Source organism: Lycorma delicatula, chromosome 6 (genome assembly GCF_047948215.1).
Source record: "Lycorma delicatula isolate Av1 chromosome 6, ASM4794821v1, whole genome shotgun sequence".
Lineage (NCBI taxonomy): Eukaryota > Metazoa > Arthropoda > Insecta > Hemiptera > Fulgoridae > Lycorma > Lycorma delicatula.
This window is the reverse complement of record NC_134460.1, coordinates 69,967,597-69,990,662: the sequence shown is the minus strand read 5'-3', so window position 1 is coordinate 69,990,662 and position 23,066 is coordinate 69,967,597. Positions and strand designations below refer to the sequence as shown.

Below are 23,066 nucleotides of genomic sequence, written 5' to 3'. Positions count from 1 at the left end.
TTGCTTCAAGGGTAAATATATATATTACCCTATAAAATATATAAATATTTATTATTTAAAGATAAAAAATATATATATATTTTTTATTTTACTATTTTTCCCTTGCTTCAAGGTAGTTAGAAACATGGATAGAGAGAACCAAAGAATTTTGTCAATTCTTGAGGAATCTGATTCAGAAGAAGGCTTGTCTGATAATGATAATGTGGATGAAGAGGGATCTAGTGAGTGTTTGTAGCCAGTCAAGCGATACGGAACAGGAGTGTTCAGACAGTGCTGACGATAATGTCCCGCTACATGAAATTAAAATGCAGTTGCAATCCAGGGCAAATAGTTCAACGCTGCCACGGCAGGAGCATCCTGTTTCTCCAGAATCATCTTCACGACATGAGATATGTCCACGCTATATTGGTAAAGATGGAACAGTTTGGTTGAAAACACCTTTTAGACGGAATGTAAGAACTAGAGCAGAAAATATAATCACACAATTGCCAGGTGTGTCACAAAAGTCAAAATCTGCTAGATAGGTTTTTTTTTTTTTTTTTTTTTTTTTTTTTTTTAAATTTTTTTTGTGTCTTTCTTCTGAGTTAGAATGCTGGAATTTGTTTTTCAGTAATGATATGTTATAAAATGTTTTGTCGTACACAAATGCACGCATTGAACGCAAAATTTGTCAACCCAGATTTGTCAAAGCACACTTATATGAAGGTGTGTAGCATGGCAGAACTCAAAGCTTTTATTGGCCTGTTATATATTGCCAGCTTAATTTGTTCAGGAAGACAGAATTTGAGTGTCCTATGGGCGTCTGATGGCACAGGAGTCGAAATATTTAGACTTGTGATGTCTGAACAACATTTCCATTTTATACAAAGTGCTTTGATGAGGAGACTTCCCGTGAAGAAAGGAAGAAAATTGACAACTTGGCCCAATCAGAGAACTATTCGAAAAATTTGTTGAAAATTGCAAAACTGCGTATATCCCCGGCGATTGTCTTACTATTGATGAAATGCTAATAGCTTTTCGAGGCTGGAGCCGATTTCGCCAATACATACCATCAAAACCTGCAAAGTATGACATCAAGATAATCAATAGCTTTGGTGGATGCTAAAAATTACTACATTTTGAATGTTGAAATATATGCCGGAAAACAACCCCCTGGTCCATTTGCTGGAAGTAATAAACCATGCGATATTGTGAGTCGCATTGTGCTACCCATTTCAAAATCAAACCGCAATATAACATTTGATAACTGGTTCACCAGTTACGAACTAGTCCAGCATCTGCTCAAAGAACACAGGCTAACGTCAGTTGGAACCTTGCATAAAAACAAAAGACAAATTCCTCCTGAATTCACTAAAACTCGTAACGCTGTTTATCCCAAGTAAGTGTTTTCATCCCAATTTGGCTTTCAAGAAGATATTATTCTAGTTTCTCATATCCCTAACAAAAATAAGATGGTTTTGTTGATGTCGAGTTTGCACCATGATGATCAGATTGACGATTCAACTGGAGAAAAACGAAAACCTGAACTTATCACCTACTATAACTCAACCAAATGCGGGGTGGACGTTGCTGATGAACTTAGCGCTACATGTGATGTGAGCCGTAATTTGAAGAGATGCCTCTTACCATTTTTTACGCCATGTTGAACAATTCTGACATTAATGGTCTTATAATACACCAGATAAACAATAAATAAGCCAATGGAAAAATTACATCATTTTTTGAAAAGCTTAGGTCTTGCACTAGTCAGTGATCATTTGAAAAACCACCAGAATTTGAATCGCTTGCCATGAGAAATGCGTAAGAGAATCAGAGCGTTTACTGTTGCATCACCTGAAGAGCCTCCTGCTAAAATACCTAATGCCCGCAAAAGATGCCTGCCAAGTATGCCCTGTACAAAGAGATCGTAAAATGAAACACATGTCGAGGTTGTGACAAATATATTTGCCCTGACCATATCATACCTTTCTGCAGTGATTGTGTAAACAATGAGGATTCGAATTTGTTTCGTTAAACTTTTTTTCCAAAGATATGTTAGTTAGGTATAATTTAAGTGCCATGTACTGAAAAGACTATGTTTTAGTGTAGTAAAGTGATGAAATTCTAAGGGATCTCAATTTTGTTAATTTTGTGTGAATTTAAGTAAAAATTGAAATACTTTGAATAAATGTTCTGTAATTAATATTTTTTCTTTTATTCCTAAGATCAGAGTGTAAATATGCATTATAATGACAAAGATTACAAATATATTCAATAAAACATGAAAATGTCGTACATTACATACACGGGTTATATTAACCCACCTCAACATCCGTGTAACAATTTCGTACCACAATAATGCCGGGTTAAATATATGTTAGTATCTATGTTAATGTATTTTCGATCACCCTGTCGATGAATTTGGAGACACATTTTGTAATGGTAGGCATGTTTGGTTATTTATAATAGGCATTTAGATATGTTGGGTTTGTGTGTTTTTGATTAGGCTGGAAGGCTTCTAGTTGAATTTGTTAAGGAAATATTTTTGTGTATTAGGATTCATTAATGTTGCTTTTAATTGTAGTTTGGAATTATTCAGTTGGCTCCTGTGTGACTTCTATAATATTTTTTTATGACTATATTTTAGAACTTTATTGATGAATTTCAATGATAATTATTTGTTATTTTTGTCTGATTTGACTGGAGTAATGTTATTTAACTTTTGTCTTCAGTTGTAAGAGTTTCAAAGTTTAAATTATGTTAAGTCTTTTGTTTAATAGTTTAATTTCATCATGATTTTTTTTTAGATTTATTGTATATTTGTAAAAAAAGTAAATGCTGTGGTGTAAATGGTAGTATACTTGTTGCTTTTAATAAACTGTTATGAGTTTTGGAATTGTTACATTTATTAAATTTTATCCAGTTGTTGAATAAAAAACTCATAGTTGTAAAAAAGTTCTAACGCAGAATTTCCTGGCATTCTTAAGCTGAAAATTTGTTTTGCCTTTTTTAGATAGATTACAACCATTGTAATATATAGCTTACATTGCAACCTGTGTATTGAAGATATGTAAGTAGAATTCCAATGTATAACTTACATTAAATCATGCTTCTTGGTGTACTAAGATATGGAAAAAAAATTTGAAGAAATTATGAATTCTGCTTTAAGATAATTTTTTTTATCACATTTTTTCATTTCTTTATTCATGATATTTTCATCTACATTTCTGTTTTCATATTATAGTTCTTCAACAGTCTTGTAGTGTTACTTGTTCTGCAAGATATTTTTTACTTTTAACGGCGATTGATTTTTTATTTTCTTAAAATGATTGATATTTTTCTTTGATCTACTTGTAATCTTATTTTGCTTCATTCTTCTGTTCATAATATCAACATCTGTTGTTTATTATAATCTGATTAAGGAATAAATCTGTCATCCTCAATGTGTTCCAATTGTTTCCAGAGACAGGAACAAAGTATGAAACATAAAAATTATGTGTAGGTATTTGAAATATGAGTGTGAATGAGGATCCTGAAGTTAGATAAGGCTAGTTAGTTAAATAATGAAAAATGAGTTGCTTGGAAGAGTTAAAGAGGAGGATTTTAATGAACTATGAAGACAGAAGAAAAACTAGGTTTCTAACAGAAGGTGTCGGTAGGACATAATTGATAAGAGAAAGAGATAATTTGTTGAAGAATGTGAACGGAGGTATGTTGAAGAAACAAGGAAGTGAAGGAATAAATAAGAATGCAGAATTTAGACAAGTGAAAGAAAAACAGAATCTAACCGTGCAGAATCCAATGAAAATAAAATGGTTAAAAATTATAGGCTAGTGAATTTACTGAATATTCTTCAATTACTAACTATTAATATGGAGTACCTGACCACCTATTTGGCTCCTCTTCTCTAATATAAGGAGAAGATTTCTGATCTTTAATTGTTAGTGCTTCTGTTTATCACTTGGGGTTCTCTGCTTCTGGTGATCTGAATGAGTGCTGCCTTCAATTTTGTCCAGATCATATTCAGAGATCAAACTCGGCCTATTTTTTTTTTTTGTTATTGTGAATATCAGTTCTTCGTTCCTTGTTTATTTCTTAGAATTTACAGCATAGCTTAGTGACACTTTGTCAGTTCATAATGTTACAATAAAAATCTGTGATTTGTACACGAATTTCCGCTCGGAATTCAACTTTTACATTTACAACATATTAAAGAACAAACTTCATGTTTGGCAGGAGTTTAGATCAACAATCTAATTTTAAAAATGTTTTACTTGCGCACTATTTGAACAAATCTATTCTGTTATTGAATAATGCATTCGGCATCATCTAACAATAATGACAACACCAACAATTAATTCCTGCATTCTGTAGTTGCAAATTGGCTTTTATTTTCTTTTGTGCCTCTTACATTGAGTTATATTAAATTCTTTTCCTATTTTTTTTGTTATTATTTTTTTTCACTACAATATTGTGTGCATTAACAATTAATTTTATTACTTTCTTTTGTATTGAAAATGTTGTGCTACATCCTAGTTTTTCCAGTAATCAATCACTGTAGGGGTTATTTTAGCTAAAACTTTTTAAATAATACAAATTTCATAAAATTAATGTTTTAATATCATTAATAATTTCTTAATGTTTTCTTAAATTTAACTGAAGTTCTTTTAGTTTAAATTTGTTTATTTTGTTCACTCTAAAAAAAATTTGTAACAGTAAACTTTGATTAAATTAGTTTGTCAGTCCTCATTATTTATTCATATTTTATTCTTTTAAAAATAAGTTGTAAATTTTAAGAGTGATTTATTTATCTGATTTTTTTTTTAAATGTAAAACATATTAGGTGTAATAAGATATTGTAAATTTCTCCCTTAATTATAATGTAAAATTCTGTTTGTATCTTTAGTAATCTATTTTTATATATGTTTTTTATTTAGATTGATGTTGTTAGTGTTGATTGCAATGAAATGAAACCAATTGGGAGTACAAATGGAACTAGTAGTAACAGTTGTAATCATACTACTAATGATGAATGGGTACCGGTTGAATATTTGAAGGATGTTTTTCCAGCTGTTACTTCATTTAAATGTCTATCGTGCCAGTTCACTACTCAAAATCAGGAAGAAATTGGTTCACATATTCACACAGATTTTGTCATTATTTCACAGACACAAATGGTAGTATATTTCTTTTTTTATGTTGTAAATTATTTTATAAATGATTTTAATGTTTTAAAATTAGTCAGATATTATTACACTGGCCATAGGAATATAAGCTTAGTTTTTTTTTTCTTAGTCTAGTAATTGATTATACTGATACGATGCTTAAAAGAAATATACTGTGGTTAACATTGTAATTCATTTTAGCACAATGACTGATTTGTTACTCATAAAACAATGGCATCATCATATTTCTATCCAATCTTCTACTCCTGTGAATGGTGCAGAGTAATTTAGCTTTAACATTAGCCATTTTACAATTTTTTAAACCTTGATTATTTGATTTTTTTACATTAAGGAAGTTCCCTTATATCTTTTGTGGCTGCTTAAGAGTAACAATTCAAGAAAATGTTTTTGATTTGGTGACTTGAGAGTGGCATGTTCATTGTTCATGTGTCTTGATCATTTGTACAAAAAGTGGCAATTATATCATTGTGTTAGGATATATTTATTCAAATCCAGCAATAATTGATTTTCAGGAGACAGTGTTGAGGAGGAGTCCCTTAGTATTAAAATAGTAGTGTTAACTTTAACACTCTAATGAATTACTGAAAACAAAGATTTACTAAGTAATCATGTTCCATTCTGAACAATTCTATTTGTTTTATATGTTTATTTATTCATACTATCTTTCTAGTGTCTTTTGTGTTTTTATAGTATTTGAACATTATATAATAACATTCAGAATTTCACTGTAAGCCAGAGCCTGAAGGAGTTCCTGAGGAAATGAGCTGATTATATTTGAAATGTTTACTTTCCTTGCATCATAGCTTAAGAGCTTTGTTGCAAGAAGGAAAGTTTGGTAATCGGTCAAAAATGGGATATGGTTTGTTTTTGGATTTCTCGATTTTTCACGACCCAGGGACCCTAAAATTCAAAAAATTGGTTTAATGATGTTTATAATCATACTTATGTACGTTGATTAGTGTGATTGAAGCTTAATAACTTTTGACTGGATTAACCAATTTTTATGAAATTTTGTATCGTGCATATGCATCATGAAATTTTGTGCATATGGGGCAATTTGGGGTCAATATCTTGATGGGTGAGGGTATATAGTTGGGGTCAATTTTTCTGACAATCCTACTTTATATAAAGCTTAAAAAATGTTTAACTGAATTTTACTGCATTTTAACTGATTTTTTTTTATTTTTATTCTAGGTGTAATAGTACTGTAAGTGACCCAAAAGATTACTTTGGGGACAATTTTGGGGCTGGTTAAATATATGTTTAATCACATGTTACTTTTTAATTATTTATTAGCATTTCCATAAATTTTACTAATTTCTAAAAAATGTTTCAGGGTTCTGTTAAAACTAGTATATCACCTGATGGATTAATAAAGGAGGATAAAGGTTTGTATATATTTCTGTAATAATAAAATGTACTTATTTTCCTATTTATTTTAATAAATATTCTGGTGAATATTTTTTCCTCCTTTTATGTATTTATTCGTATATATACGGTTTTTATATAAAATTGTCTCGCAATTGACTGTTAATCAATTATAGATGGGGTTTTAATCTTGCATTATGTGTTACTTAGTTTCTACTTCATTTTGATATTTTTAGTAATGCTTTTGGGTAATGTAATTATCTCTGGTAGCAATTTTTTTGAAGCAAACAGTATAATTTAACATTTTTAATCTTGTTCAATAACAGACATTTTAAACTGAAACAGTGTTGTGTGTAGATTATACAGACAATCAGTCATTACTGTTGTTAGAGAAGAAACTAGAACACAGTTTTGGATAAATTGTGATATCTTGAGCATTTCAAACTTATGAAAAGGATTTCACTTATTTTGTGCTTCTTATCATTAGAAAAGTTTTGTTTTTTCGTGTTAGTTTTGATATTTTATTGAATGAAGAGCTTGATATCTAGTTCTATTGCACCGTAAGAGTTAATTTCAAACTTATATAAATAAAATGTCAGGGAATGTTGAGACTGAAAATGAAATAATTAATAAAAAATCTGGAATTTTTTTGTAACTGGAAATATTGATCTTTGATTATCATCAGGGTAAAAGATTACAAAGTTAGATTCATATAGCTTAACTTAACTATAACTATAACTTAACTTAACTATAGCTTAACTTGTGAAAATTTATATTTTAAGTTTGTAGGAGTTAACCATTTATAAAATTTGTCATTGGCTAAACACATATTATTGATTTAAAGTGTTTTAATGTTAAGTGGAATGTTTTCTAAGTCAGACATTAAAAATTGTTTTGCATCCGATAATTTTACCAGAATGAATTTATTCCAGTCATTTTTCGAGAAAATCATTTTGTGAGTTAAAATAGTTTACAACATTGCTACTTCATCCATTAGATATGTGTAATGTTCTATTTGCTTATTTAATGACAGAAGAACATATTAGTTTTTCTCTAAGCTGTTACAGAACTAAAACTACATAGTTATTTATAATATGATTTCTATTAAATTGGACTATCAATAAAAAAAAAAATTTGTTCATAAAAATTATTACAACCTGTGGATATTTTTTGTTCCTATGGACTATTTTTCATCTTTATTGTGGTTTCATTAAAATAATCATTTAATTATAAACATTTTGATCTTGATAGGTAAATTAATTGAATTGTGTGAACTTGTTCTCAAAATAATCAGTGCGTTTTGCAAAATTGTACCTAAATTTTGTTTTAATTTAAACTTATCAGTTTAAAGAGGGCTAAAAGATGACCTCCGGTAAAGCCCACAGAGCTAGGAACAAGAGGGGTGGTGTGGCGATCGCGATCATCACAAGGCAGGTGTCTTCCTTTATAGGTATCAGGATATCAAGCCCATTGATATCCTTGCGACTGAGTGCATTATGGTGCTAAAAAGGCAGGAAAACTTCCCTCTCTAGCCACATGAAAGAAATAGACAACCAAGGTTTTCATTTATGGTGGGTCAGGTGGACTGAATTGTATGATGGCTGCTACATGCATGGTATTTTTACTAATTGAGAAGTATGCAGTACCTGCAGAAGTACAGAAGTATGCAGTACCTGCATACTTCTCAGTCAGTACTTAGGTGGATTTCCCTCAATCAGCATATTACACAGTTTCTTTCTGGACATGGTATTTTTCAAGATAGGCTGGTCAGATTTAGTTTAATTGATTAAGGTTTGTGTCCAGAGTATATGGCCATTGATGTGTCCAGTGGTGTGTGTAGGGCCATTGACATGTGGCGTGTCATATGTGTGCCCCAGGTACGAAGCTGAACGTACCAAAGTAGCTAGAGAGCTTGCGAGGATCAGTTTTGGTTTTGATCTGCATGTTCATTGGAAACCCAAAAGGGAAACAATCATAGTTGCTGGCTTCCTTAGAATCTTAGCCCTGTGGAGGACTATTTTTTTCTGAATAATCTTCAGACTGAAACTTTTCATAATTTTTTTGTATCACTGTTTTACTTAACATGGATGCAGTAAATGATAACTTCTGTTTTGTTCACAGTTCTGCATTTCCATTTTCATTAAATTGCCATTTTGAATCAGGTTATGAAGTAAATTGTAATATTAACATACATAAATACTGAGTAGTCAGCACTTTTCTTTTAATCAAGAAACAAATTCACAGACAAGATATCCTATTTATGATGACTCATTTCTAAACAAACAATGATAAATATTGAAAATGCGATTACCTTAGTTTGCATCTTAGCTACTTAGATATTTCATTGTTTGCCTACAATATTTCTTATTAATTCAAAGATTTTTTTTACAAATAATACACATATATTATAATGATATAATATCAAAAATATAAGGATCTGAATTTGATCGTAGAACTTAATTTTTGTTCATAAATGGTATTCTCTATCTTTTTTAAAAGTGTTATTCTTATAACACTTTTAAAAAAATGTTTGTCTTTGTGTAAAATTAGAACAATCTTATAGTTTTTGATAAATATTTTTTCTGTGAAATTTATTGTGACTACATTCAGTATTAAAAATATAGTTAGTTTAACAACACAAAACAATTTCAAGATTTGATGGGAAATTTACTGAAGCACAGGGAATTTTAAACTGACAGTTTGTGAACATTATTTTTGTAATCCAATCTGAACAGTACTATAAAAACATTAAAATTTTTTTTCACGTGGAAGAAATTAAATGAGCACTTGTATTATTATTGTTATAATAATAGTTAAATTATGGTGATAATTATCCGTTGATCTCCTTGTTGGAGTAGTGTCATCTTGATCTTTCATCTGAAGGTCCTGGGTTTGAATCCCATTGATGGCATTTTTCACATGCTACAAAATTCATTATTGTCATCTATCAGCAAGTGTAAGTGGTTGTATGCCTGTTGTTGCTATACTGTATAAATAAATATTATAACATTACTCTTAATGTAGAATTATTCTTGTACATATTGAGATATTCATTTTCTTCTTCTTTTTTTTTAATTTAATACTTACTTTTTTATTAGATATTTTAATAATCATTGTTAAATTGCTACCTTTTTTGTACATCCTGTGCAAGAGTGTCACAACTCAATAAACTACTAATTTTTTAGGAATGTAAAAATAAAATTTTGTGTAACTATTAAGTTGAAAATTAGGTATTTATTTGAGCAACAAGTTAATATTTGTTTTTTATTGTGATAGTGTATTGTCTAATCTGTGTAAAGAGCTAAAAAAATTGCACGTAAATGATCTATTATTTGATAAAAGAGGGTTTAAATCAATCCCTTTCTTACTTATTACCACTCTTCTTTGGATTTCACTACAGATTATTTGAGTTACAACTTTTGTGGTTTTAGTCGTTGTACTGTGGTAGAGTTTATTAACCAATAAAATAAATATCGAAGTCTTTGCTTTTCTTATTGTTAAGTTATATAAAAATACTAAAGTAAAAAATCTAAGTTGCTGCTATTACAATTTTGATTCAAATAACATTAACACCTTTAGTACTATGTGAATGATTGTAAACATAAGTCAGTTTTCTAAATTATTGTGATGGTTAAAACTACATTCAGTCTTTAACATTAATTGTAATTACTAAATTGCTAAATATAATGTAATATGGATGAAATGATTCCGGAACCGATTTAAACTTTCTCCATACTTAATATCTCAATTAAGAAAATCGGTTTCCGCCTCCACGTTGGTTCGTCTGGATAACCAGTTAGAAACGTGGAGATTTCTACCGGTGAACTAAATCGGAATCACCTCTCTGGATCACATCCAGAGTTGTAACTCGGGAATTTATTCCCACCCAAGGCTGACTTGCCTTTGAAAGTCAAATAAGGAAGGTCTTTTAAGAAAAAATCCACCGTCTGGTAAATACCAGAGAAGGCTGCACTCGGATCCGGTGGGCAGCTGCTTAAAAGATAACAATGAATCGGAGCGTTTGGAAACACCCAAAAACAACACAACTTTAAAATTGAGGATAAAACACAAGCAAATAAACTACATTGCCACTCACAACATTAATTCTCTAACTCAACCCGGCAAACTAAAAACTCTAACAGACATAATGGACAAACAAAAAATCCTAATCGCAGGACTTCAAGAAATGAGAAACACCGATCGAGAGCTGTTTGAATCTCAGGGTTACAGAATTTACAAAGGAATCCCCGGGAAACGTGTAATGAAGAATTGCCCACAGTTCGGAACAGGATTTGCAATCAATCTTAAAATAATTGACTCAGTCGTAGAATTTAAGTCTTACTTCCCCAGGATTTCAACCTTAACCCTAAAATCAGCCAATAAATTCTACACCATAGTAAATGTCCATGCTCCCACCAATGACAAAAACAATCTTAAAAAAGATAGAGAAGAGATGGACAAATTCTGGGAACTTCTTGACCAAACTGCAAACAACGTAAATAAGACCCACACCAAGATTTTAATAGGGGACTTTAATGCCCAACTTGGTAAAGAACGAAGATATCGTGATATTATCGGAAAATGGCCTGCCCAGAAGAAAACTAACAAGAACGGCCAAAGACTTGTCCAATTTTGCAGAAACCATAATATGATCTCAAAATCCACCTATTTTATGAGAAAACCAAACAAATTAAAGACTTGGAAACACCCAGATTGGAAAAAAGGAGAATGGCAACTCGATCATGTTTGCATGGACTGGAATTATCACAAGGAGATTTATAATGTAAAAGTCTTGAGAGTAACAGATACTGGATTGGACCATTACTTAATTAAAGTTAAAATAAAATTCACCCCGCATAAAAAGAAAAAAATCCCAACCTAAAAACAAAAGAGCTTATGATCCACATAAATTAATAAACAATGCCATCTTTGAAGAAACAACAAAAAAAATCAAATTAACTAATAATTTAAAAGAACTGACATCCCAACTGAAAGAAATAGCTGAAGAACTAGCCCTATAAACCCAAGAAAAAAACACCAATGGTGGAATGAAGAATGTGACAAAGCATTCAAAGACCGACACCGGGCTTGGATCAACCACCAAACCCAGAAAACTGAAGAATCTAACCATGAATTCACCAAACAAAGGAAAATAACTCAGAAAATTATAAGAGGAACCAAAGGACAAGCCCAAAAAAACTTGATTCAGCAAATAGAAGAAAGTTCCAAGAAAACTAACTCCCGAGACTATTATAAAATTTTTGGTCAGGCTCTTCAAAGATATGAACCACCCACCCTTATGCTGAGAGGAAAAAAAGGAAATATGGCCCACACCAATAAAGAAAATGCTGAAATTTTGGCAGAAACCTTCAATAGACTCCTCAACTGTGACGACTCCTCAGAGCTTTTTGAGATTGACACTGAAACTCCAGTTAAAACTTCACCGGTAAATATCAACCCGCCAACAATTCAAGAAGTTCTCGCAGCCTTAAATGAAATAAAAAACTACAAAGCAAGCGGAGAAGACCAGCTTTTCGCAGAACTCTGGAAACATTCATCAGTTTATTCAGTCAAAACTTCCCTACATCTATGCCTCGTGAAAATATGGAACGAAGAAAAACTTCCAGAACACTGGACTACAGCCCTCATTCATCCATTACATAAAAAAGGGGATAAAACTAATCCAGAAAACTACAGAGGCATATCTCTCCTGGATTGTACATACAAAATCCTGTCGAGAATCATATACAACCGATGCAAAGACCAACTTGAACTGGAACTTGGGGAATACCAAGGGGGATTTAGGCCATGGAGAGGTTGCCCAGAGCAAATAATATCCCTAAAACTTATGATGGACTTATATAAAAGACGGAAAAAACAACTAATAATCACCTTCGTCGACTTTAAAAGAGCCTATGATTGTATACACCGACCATCCATGCTGGATATTCTGAGAAACCTGGGCCTTCACCCTAAACTCGTAAACATGATAAAATTAACTTTAACCAATACCCAGTCCAGAGTGAAATTCAGAAGTGAACTCTCTCAACCCTTCTACATAAAAACTGGATTGAGGCAAGGAGACGGCCTCTCACCACTCCTTTTTAACTGCGCCCTCGAATTTGTCATGAGAAAATGGTATAAAATAAATCCCAAAAATATAAAAATGGGTACTAAGAAAAACTCCCATCACACTAAATTGCCTAGGATTTGCAGATGACCTCGCTCTTTTAGCAAATAATATTCAAGAAGCCAAAACACAAATCATGAGCCTTCAAAACCTAGCACAAAAGATAGGGCTTCATATCTCTTTCGAAAAAACTGAACTAATGGCCATAGATCCTCTGGTAATAGAGCACATTACGGTAAACAATCAGAAAATTAAAATAGTAAAACAATTTAAATATCTAGGGGAAATAATAACTTATAATTTAAATGAAAAAGTGACATGGCAAAACAGGACAAATAAAATGATTAAGTCCCAAAAATTAACTTGGTCAACATATAACAAAAAATGCCTTTCTGCTAAAACAAAACTTAAACATTATAAAACTGTAGTACAGCCAGTAGTCACCTACGGAAGCGAGACCCTTTTCAAAATCACTCAGAAAAACCGAATTGAAAAAATTCTGAAAATAGAGAGGAGAATTGTCAGAACGTGTATCAATAAAAAACACCAAAAAGAATGCCAATGGTGGATTGTGCCAAATGAGGTGGTGTATCGAGAAATAGAGCCTGTTACTGATACTATGCGGAAAAAAAGAATCTGTTTCTTTGGTCATCTCATAAGGACACCGGAAACAAGACTGTCAAGAAATATCATTGAAAAGCTTTGGTTCCAAAAGCTAGAAGTAGGATGGATCAAAGAAATTAGAGAAGATATGAAAGAATTGGGAATTTCCCTGATTGACCTACAGAATAAAACTGGAAAAATTACAAAGCTAAAAGACAAAAGCATTAGATTTAAACAAAAGACAGACAAACGACAAAATACAACGAAGAGGGTGTTTACGGATGAAGAAAAGAAAGCAAGATCTGAATGGATGAAGAAATACTGGACAGCTCGGAAGAGTAAAATAACACGCTTTTCTCAGAAAAGATCCAACTAAAATTGACTTAAGTGGTCCCATGTTGGCCGTAAAAGTATAATAATAATAATAATGTAATATTATTTTATTATTTCTAAAATTCTATTTATTACAAAATGCGTAAAACTACTCTATATAAAAAAGTAAACTTTTTAAAAATACTATCATAAAATCTACTATAATATTCTGGAATATAACCATTTTGCAACAAATATTTTAAATCATTAACTTTGTTCTCATTGAGAGGTACTTTCATTTTGTATGCATTTTTTAAACTTGGTAAAACAATAACATTATTTTCACATTTTCATGATGTGGTTTTCCTAAAAATAATTGACTTAAACTTATCATCTGAAAACGAATATTTGTAATAAACTTTAAACAGTTCACTTTTTTCAACTTTTATTACTCATATTTCATTTATTGATACTCTTTCATTGTTAGTATTGTTAAAACTATTTCCAAAAATCAATGCTAGTTTAACATCTATGAAATCCTTATAGCACAACTTGGTCACATCATAAGCTAATCCCTTTTTTTTGCCATTTGAATTAATGTAATGAATTGGTTGGGTATGTAAATAGGGCCACTCTTCAGTGTTCGAGACACCTAACAAAACAAAATTGAACTTTTTAGTAAAATAGTAAAAATGAAAACTAACCTAAAAAATCATTCAGGAAGAAAACCCACCTGTTTTTCTATTACTGAGTGAGTGGTATCCCCTTCACTTTGTGTATGACCAACCATTAAGAACTTCTGAGTAATACTTTTAATTTTTGTACTGTATACAAAAGAGTATATATTAAAAACCTGGAACAAAACGCAAAATGAAATATAGTTTTCATGACATTAGTTAAGAAAGTTATAATATATTTTTTTTTAGATTTAGATGGACTTAACTAGTTTTCTGTTGAGCCATGATTTCCAGATCATCTTAATTACATTTTCTGCTTTACACTGTAAATACTTTAAAATATATGTGCATACTTCCATAGGTCCTTTACCGCAATCGCCTTCATAGCAAAATGTTTCATTGTGCCCAATATCAGTTACAGTAAAATTCATAGTATTCAATTTTGCTTTATAATAAAAAATGGAAGTTTCTCCTTTCGGCGTTTGGAAAACGGCTTGCATGTCATAGCAACAACTAATTTGTTCTCACTACGTCTTTCTTTATCATTGCATTTCTTTATTCTAGATAACTTTTCTCTCTGATGATATTCAAATTGTTCTTTTAGTTTTTATTTTTCTTCGTCACTGCTATTTTTGAATCTAAAACAAAGATTATATTGATATTTTTGTGGAATATTAAAAGATATGTTAAATTCCTTATTAAATACATCTGTATACATGTGATATATACCAGCAAGTGCTCCTTTTTTCTTTGCACATACTTTCGTAATTGTGTTGCAAATCAGTGATAGTTTTTCCGCTATCATTGAAATCTTTAGTTGTCTGCTTACAAAGGTAATGGCTCTCAATTTTCAGTATGGAATTTATGTGTTCCTGAATGCCATTCTTAATTTCATCATCCACTTTTTGATGATTTAGTTGCTTTCCACGCATATCCTCAGAATCAGAGCGCCTGTTTGCGCTGAAAAATCAGGCAGTCCTGAAGAAGACAACAATGATTTTGATTTTGATTTCCAATAAGCCACACGTTATATCAGAAGGTGAATTAAATGACTTGGTTAGGGATTTAAATTTATCAAAAAGTCAAGCTGAACTGTTAGGATCAAGACTGCAAGGTTGGAATTTACTTTAAAAAAATACAAAAATTTTGGGCTTTCGAAGTCGAACAAAAGAACTTTCTTAGTACTTTATTGATGAAAATAACGACAATAACGATCTGCCATAACAACACAATTTGGGTAGGTACTTAGGTAGGTTTGGAGGAAAGCAGGCAGGTGCATAGGTGGGTAGTTATTCAGTAACTAATTTAAATTTATAAGAAAAATAATACAGCTTCTTTATTACAATGTTGATTACACTATCATTATTATCCAATGTCACTTTAAAAAATATTTACAAACAATGAGTTCTATTATCATTAATCGTGAAGTAGTAATCATTGTTTAGCTGTCTTTAGTTTTTGTATATCTATATTTAGGTTCAATGGTTTGTAAACATCTACAAATAAAGTGACTTTTACGATTATGTTAGGTATGGAATAATAGTAATTAAATAATATGTTGCCTTTGGTCTTGATCAATTTTTTCCATAGCATTTGAGCTTGCATTTACAGGAGTCTCTTATTTTATTTGCTTCAATTCTCTTTCTTGTATTAACTGATAAATATTCTTTACTTGAACTGCGAAGACATTTGGCTTCATTTTTTAGCCAACTTGAAGGTTGACGAATTTGTTTTTGGGTATTATTCTGTTTACTATTTGACTCTACAATTGTTTCAGTGGCCACTGAAACAAACTTCTAAATAAGTTTGGTAATCACTATTTTCGTATAAAATTGAAGGTTTAGATAGATAAAATATCTGTTTGTGTATCGTTTTCATTACACGAATCAGAATCAGATCATGAGGATGAACACGAGCTTGATGGTGACTGTGATGAAAATAATCCTGATTGTTGTCAGTGTCATTTATATCACTGCGTGTACTTTCATGTTCTTCATCGATTGAACGGCTACTGTTTCCTGCAATTTCCAATGACATGTGATTGTTATTTTCATGTTCCTCATATTCAATATTCTCGTACTATTGGCGTTTTTATGTAAACTTATTATTTCATGACTAGTTGCTAGTTTTACACATTTTTTTGCCTCAACTATCCATTTTCTGTAAAAAAAAATCAAATTCTTAATATTTTACTTTTTAAATATTTTGCATTTTTAAATTATTTGAATAGAATTGAACTCCATTTCTTGTATTTCAACATCATTATACAGTAGATGCTCACATATGTAACAGAGCCTGTATACAATTTTGTTATGATTGTAAAGTTCAGTTATACTGAATAGTGTACATTAATTATACTTTTATAATTTCAACAGCCAGATGAAAACAGTGTTAAATCAAACATAATTGGTTTAAGGTAAAGCTCTTACAGAATATGATAATAAATTTCCCAAGAACATAGTGTTAACTCAGATGATTCAGTGTAAAGTGAAGCGTAATAACTAACTTATTAGAATTCTGAAAACCACAGTATTAATTCAAAATAGTTTTGTGTTGATTGGATGTTATTATGAATTACAACAATAACATTTCCAAGAACACCATATTAACTCAAAACAATTCTATAATAAATGGAACATATTACCACACATTAAATCAAATGCCCCTTGAGCATCATATTAACATAAAATAATACCCTGTTGAAGGGAAGTTAGAAGAAATAATATTGAGTACTTACCAATAAAAGTGTAGTAAACTGTTTTCTTCGGAACTGGTAACACTTCACTATAACAAGTTCTAAATGCGACTGTCTTGCCCGGGCACCAACATCGAGCGTGTCCTGAAGAAAAGAGACACTACTACAAACTACCGATAAATGCTAGAACTAAACTTAATACTATTTTGCTCAGTCATAGAGCACCTTATTTAGTACGTTATGTAGTAAAACGAAAAATCATTTTTTTTGAGCTGTACACTCTTGCGCGGGTTGTGCAAAACATATACGTATATATATTTATTTATAAAAAATAATTATTTGTGATTACAGATGTGCAAGAAAGATTTTTGTATTTGTGTTCTCAGTGCTCAGATATCTTTGCAACATTGGATCAATGCAGGGATCACATGATTAAGGTAAATTACCATTATAGTTTAATAATTGTTATTTGCATGTTAATTTCTTGCTGTAGTTGTATGATAAAATCTAGATGTTTGTTGATTTAGGTCTATTTTATGCATTATGCCACAAGATGATCCAATACTATGTAATATTGATTGTTTTAATTTCATGAAATATTTTATGATTATTTGACACAGTTAGTGTTAAGTAGTACAGTGGTCAGTCAAATATTATTCAAATCTTTGTTTCTATGGTCAATTAGATATTATCTAAACTTTTGTTTTTACTTCTTAACAAATGAATTTGTATAGCTTAAATTGATTTGGGTAATAATGAGCAATGTGGCTCTCCAACAATCTGGATCACCCTGTTAAAGCAAAAGTTTGGTAAAGCCAAAGTTAAGATTTTTAGCGATGTCCTAAAACTTAAAAAATTCGAATTCAGGAGGCTAGAAAAATAAAAGTATTCACAGCTTAGATATATGTAACAAATGATAAAGGTATATAATATTTAAAAATTAAAATTTCCAAGCCATCTTAATTTGAATGATTGTCTGGGTATTATTGAATTACTTATTTAGAAGATGAGTAACCGAGCTGAAAATTGAGATGATATTCACTGTCGGATACGAAAGGTAAATTAGAGAAACAAATTACTTTTGAATCTCTAAGACTAAAATTGTTAAGTGGTTGTTTTTATATTTTTTGATACTAAGAGTTTTTTTTTTTTACTCTGTCATTTTATTACTTCATATAACTTGACATATTTGTTTTAAATTAAGAATTCTGTGATTTTTCTATAACCATTATTTATTTCTGGTTTTATAATTAAATATTGGTCAGAAAAATTCTTATTTTTTGTTTCTAGGATCACAATATGATTCTTTCGGACGATTCCAATGAAGAAGCTGTACAGTCATCGCTTCCATTGAAACCAATTGACACAAACAGTGCAAATAATGAGAAAAGTAATAGTTGTAATGAATCTGTTTCAAATAATGAGAATACTGAAACAAACAGTAAATCTTTATCTGAAAATGTTGAACAAAAAGTAAAAAATACAGGAAAAAATAGAATTAGATCATTAAAAGTTGATCCAGACTATGATGTACGTCCATTCAAGTGAGTATATGGCAACAACAGGCTAAATTTATTTATTTATTACAGCAACAACAGGCTGACATCTAATAACAGTGGATGGGTGATAATGAATTTTATATTATGTGAATAATGCTATATCGGATTAAACTTGAATCTACCGGCACCTTTTGGATTATGTAATTATTTATGGAGTTCATTTTCTTCTTGAATAGTTCGGTATTTAAGTGTTTATTAACTTTAACTACCATGAATATTTGAATTGCATTGTTATTGGAAAAAAAGTGGAATAATTTATGAGCTTTCTTTTATTTATAATTTGTAGTATTTATTTCAGCAGCTGTAGTATTTTTTTAAGCAATTCAAAAAAGAGTTATAATCCAGTATAAGAATTTTTTTCTCTTTTAAAGTTTGTTAACAAAACTAAATTGTACTATGTATTTGTGAAACTACTGATAATGAGAAGTCATTGTTGTACTTCATAAAATATTTTTAAAAAAATCAGTTCACTTAATTAAAACGACACTTGTAATTTATAGCTTTTCATTGCTTAATTCTAAGTATGTGTTGTGAAATTTGTAACTGTTTACAGATGAATTATAAATATTAAATAGTCACCTATTATTTACAAGTAATTAACAATGTTAAACATTAATAAACAATGTTAAACATGTTAACATTGTTTTTTCTGTTCTTGTTAATGTGAATACTCCTTTAGATGTTTCAACTATTTTTGATTCTCATTTCATGCTAGGCATTTGAGCTTCAATGTAAACTGTTAGTTATTTGCCTAATCATTTGCATCTTTACTCTTAGGTTTTGAAACAAAGTAATTCTTCTTAGGCTTTCTTTCATTTAAAATTTGAATTTGTTTGTTTTAGAGCATATAACCATTGAATAAAATACGAGGGTTATTTTTTTTTCAAGGTCCGATTGGTCACAAAATTAAAACCTCAGTGAAAATAAAAAAATTTTTATTTGTAACAAGTACTTAACATAGTTACGCTATTTCTCTACATAGTCGCCACTTTGATTTAGACATTTGTCGTTGCGTACTACCAACTTTCCAATACCCTCTTCATAGAACAGAGCCGCCTGTGTTTTCAGCCATGTTTTTACGCTGGTCTGCAGCTCGATGTCTGTACCAAAATGTTGTCCTCCTAGGCAGCGTTTCATGTGAGCAAAGAGGTCAAAATCGGATGGAGCCAAGTTCGGGCTGTATGGTGGGTGATCAAACACTTCCCAATGAAAATGCTGCAGGAGCTTCTTTGTTACAGCTGCAGTGTGCAGCCGAGCATTGTCATGGAGAAAGACAATGCCTGATGACAACATTCCTCTCTGCTTATTCTGAATTGCCCTTCGTAGAAATTGTGAACTGACGAGTTTCTCGAATTGCCTCATCCACTCGCTCAACGAGATCATCGGTTGACACTTGCTTCCTTCCCTGACCGTCTGCATCATGAACATCTGCACAGCCTGCTTTAAAGTTCCTGCACCATTGTCGCACTTTGCTGCCATTCATTGAAGGGTACTTACGTATTAACGCCACCGCAGCTACAGCTTTATTTAAAAACAAAGTATTCAATCGGATTTCGGTGGAAAATCGGTCGATATAGAGTTTAACATAGATTCAAAACAGTCTCTTTATTAATTTTAATAAATGGTTATTTATATTTATTTATTTTATAAATATAATTTAACCAAACTTAACTTACACTCGCTTCGCTCGCTAACCTTGAACCTTGACTAATTAACAGGAGTGTTTTGATAATTTAAATAATAAATAATTGCAATAATTAAATATTCAAAAAATTACGGTGTTAATTAGTTCATTTTCCACCGAAATCCGATTGACTACTTTGTTTTTAAATAAAGCTGTAGCTGCGGTGGCGTTAATACGTAAGTACCCATTGAAGTTTCACCGTACACATAACTTATTCGTCTGTCAATTTCAGCTGTATTACACCCCTCAGCCTGAAGAAATCTAATTACCGCACGCACTTCACACTTGGTGGGAGATGCTATTGTTGTAGACATGTTTACGCGCTAGCTGCGTGTTCAGAACTAAACGAAGTGACGGGGTGTGATTGAAGGTCACTAGAGACGATGCGCAACACATATGTGCAAAGATTCATCTGATTTTTGCGCAGGTTTTTATTTCGCGACCGATCGGACCTTGAAAAAATAACCCTCGTATTTGTGCTTTTAACATTCACAATTATGATTAGTTTTTTATTCATAATTTCCACCTTGATAGTAATTACTATTAGTTTGATAGTTTTTAATTTTTCTCTTTTTAGATGCATATTTCAAAGGTTATTGTGGCAACTTCAATACTTAAAATAATTTTATACATAAAAGGAAAAAATGCAGCATTACTATTTCCTGGAACAATTTCATTTATAGTTTCCAAACACTATTTTAATTTTCTGAAATATACTTTTAAAAGCTCAGTTAATTTTTTTAAATTACTGACATTTTTTTTTTCTCATAGTCAATTTTCATAGTATTTAAATTGAATGATGTTCAGTTGAGTCAGTGTTAACTTTTAAACCTTCAGGTTTACCAATTTATTTATAATAATTACTTCAATGTTTCATTTGCTTTAAAGCTATTCAGTGGTCATGTTAAAAAAAAAAAAAAATATTAAAATGATAACAGTTTATAATTGTTTTTTATTAATTTAGCTGTGTTATTCTATGTTAAAGAAGTTAAGGTAAAGAAATGTTTAAACTTTGTGTAACATTATTTTTCTTGGCTTAGATGTAAACATGTGTCATGTGTGCAAAGATTTCGTTCGAGTGAAGCATTAGCACAACATACTGCATGTCATAAAGGACCTAACAGACGTGAATATGCATGTTCTCAATGTGGAAGTAAATTTGATGAATGGAGACATTGTTCATTACATCTATGGAATGCTCATAATATTGATGTTGATCTCTATACTTGTGGTGTAAGTATATGTTCATTAGAAAAAAAATGTATAATTAATTTGATTCTATATTTATTATTTCAACAAAGAATTTATTGTTTATTGAACTAATCAATCTGGTTGATTTGTTTTGATTGTTATTTTATTTATTTAAAGTTTATTTTTATGATAAATGAAGTATTGTAAAAAAAGTATTCTCAGAGTTTATTAAAATATTATGTTTTAAAATTCTTTATTGTTATTATTATTATTGTTATAATTGTGAACTTTTCCTTTAGATGTTTTTTTGGGTAATAATTTGTGTGTTGAGGTAGATTCTATATATCTAAAAATAAGTTAGATTCTGTTTATATCTGTTATTAATATTATTTTTCTACAGTCCATTTCATCAACTTAAGTTGTCTGGATTGTTGTGCTGTCAGGTGTCAAATTGAACAGGACATTGCAGTGACTTAAATTTACTGGAAGCATTTTAAATTTTATGATTTTTGGATATGAACTGACCTTTTTATTTAGTTTTTTTAGTTGATCAACCTTATTACCAAAGGCAACATAGATTAATTAATACATTATTGATGTTTGTATTGTAGATTGTAGTATGTTTGTATTGTATATCAACTTCAACTATAGACCTTATTGCCAAAGGCAATTTTATTAATTTCTATTGTTTTTGTTATTGTCTGATGACAGACTACTGTAGCTTAGTTCAATAGACAAGAAACAGATGTTGTTGAATTCTAATTTCTTGTTGTTTTCTTTATAGTTTAATAGCTTTATTCGTTAAGCTTCTGTTTAGATATAGCTTGAGGTACTCTCCCCTCTGTTTACTATTAAGAAACAGGGTGGTTATATATCATTGTGTTAGATTGAGATTATATCTCCACTTATAGCATTGAGCGGTGCTGTATAAGCGGTGCTTATATACTATACAGCGGTGCTGTAGAACTTGGGCTGCGACACCTGTCATGAATCTGAAGAGACTTTTCACCTAAGATCATTCTGGTTGGAGAAAAATAGAGGAGATTGCGTTTTAGCCATGGAGAAGCCTTGCACACTTGTCGGAGGGTTGAGTGAACCTCAGACTGGTATGCTGAGCTAGTCTGCTGGGTACTTCCACCACATACCCTGGTGTAGAAGGAGTTCAAGATCCTGTGGAGAAAATGGAGGAGGATGCTAGACAGTTGCCAAAGAGGAAAATAGAGGTACTTGGAGAGAGTAGTGAAGGTGACGTGATGGAGAGTACCAACATGGACCACCTCATGGAGGAGATCTACCATTTGTTGAAACTTATTAGAAGAAACCCAAATACCAAAAAGGAAATTAAATCATATGCTAATCTAATCTTGGAGAAAGCAAAAGACATTGATATGGTAATGAAGGCACTTTATGAGCAATCACACCCAAAACTGATGAAGATTGCAGAGACACAGACCAAATTAGAGGGTTTAGTGGAGAAAGGTGTAAACACTAAAGTGAAGAATCAAAAAAGAATTGAGAAGACTAATCTGCGGGGGACATTAAAGGACTAGAAGAGATCATTGAGTTCTGTTGGCTAAGGGAGATTTATAAGAAAGTGACCATTACTAGACATATTTCAACCATAAAGGAAGACAATTTTCAAGTTTTTATTGTACTGAAAGATCAAGGTAGTAAAAACTCGT

At 30.9% G+C, this 23,066-nt stretch overlaps 1 protein-coding gene across 2 annotated transcripts in view; it reads left to right on the top strand.

Annotated features, from left to right (window-relative positions):
• Positions 1-23,066, top strand: part of LOC142327119 (uncharacterized) — a 58,653-nt gene that overhangs the window by 5,663 nt on the left and 29,924 nt on the right. For both annotated transcript variants that reach the window (XM_075369996.1, XM_075369995.1), the window contains exons 4-8: positions 4,917-5,156; positions 6,502-6,553; positions 17,302-17,387; positions 18,241-18,494; positions 21,234-21,426. In XM_075369996.1, coding sequence (XP_075226111.1) covers positions 4,917-5,156; positions 6,502-6,553; positions 17,302-17,387; positions 18,241-18,494; positions 21,234-21,426 — 825 coding nt within the window. The remainder of the gene's footprint in view (positions 1-4,916; positions 5,157-6,501; positions 6,554-17,301; positions 17,388-18,240; positions 18,495-21,233; positions 21,427-23,066) is intronic.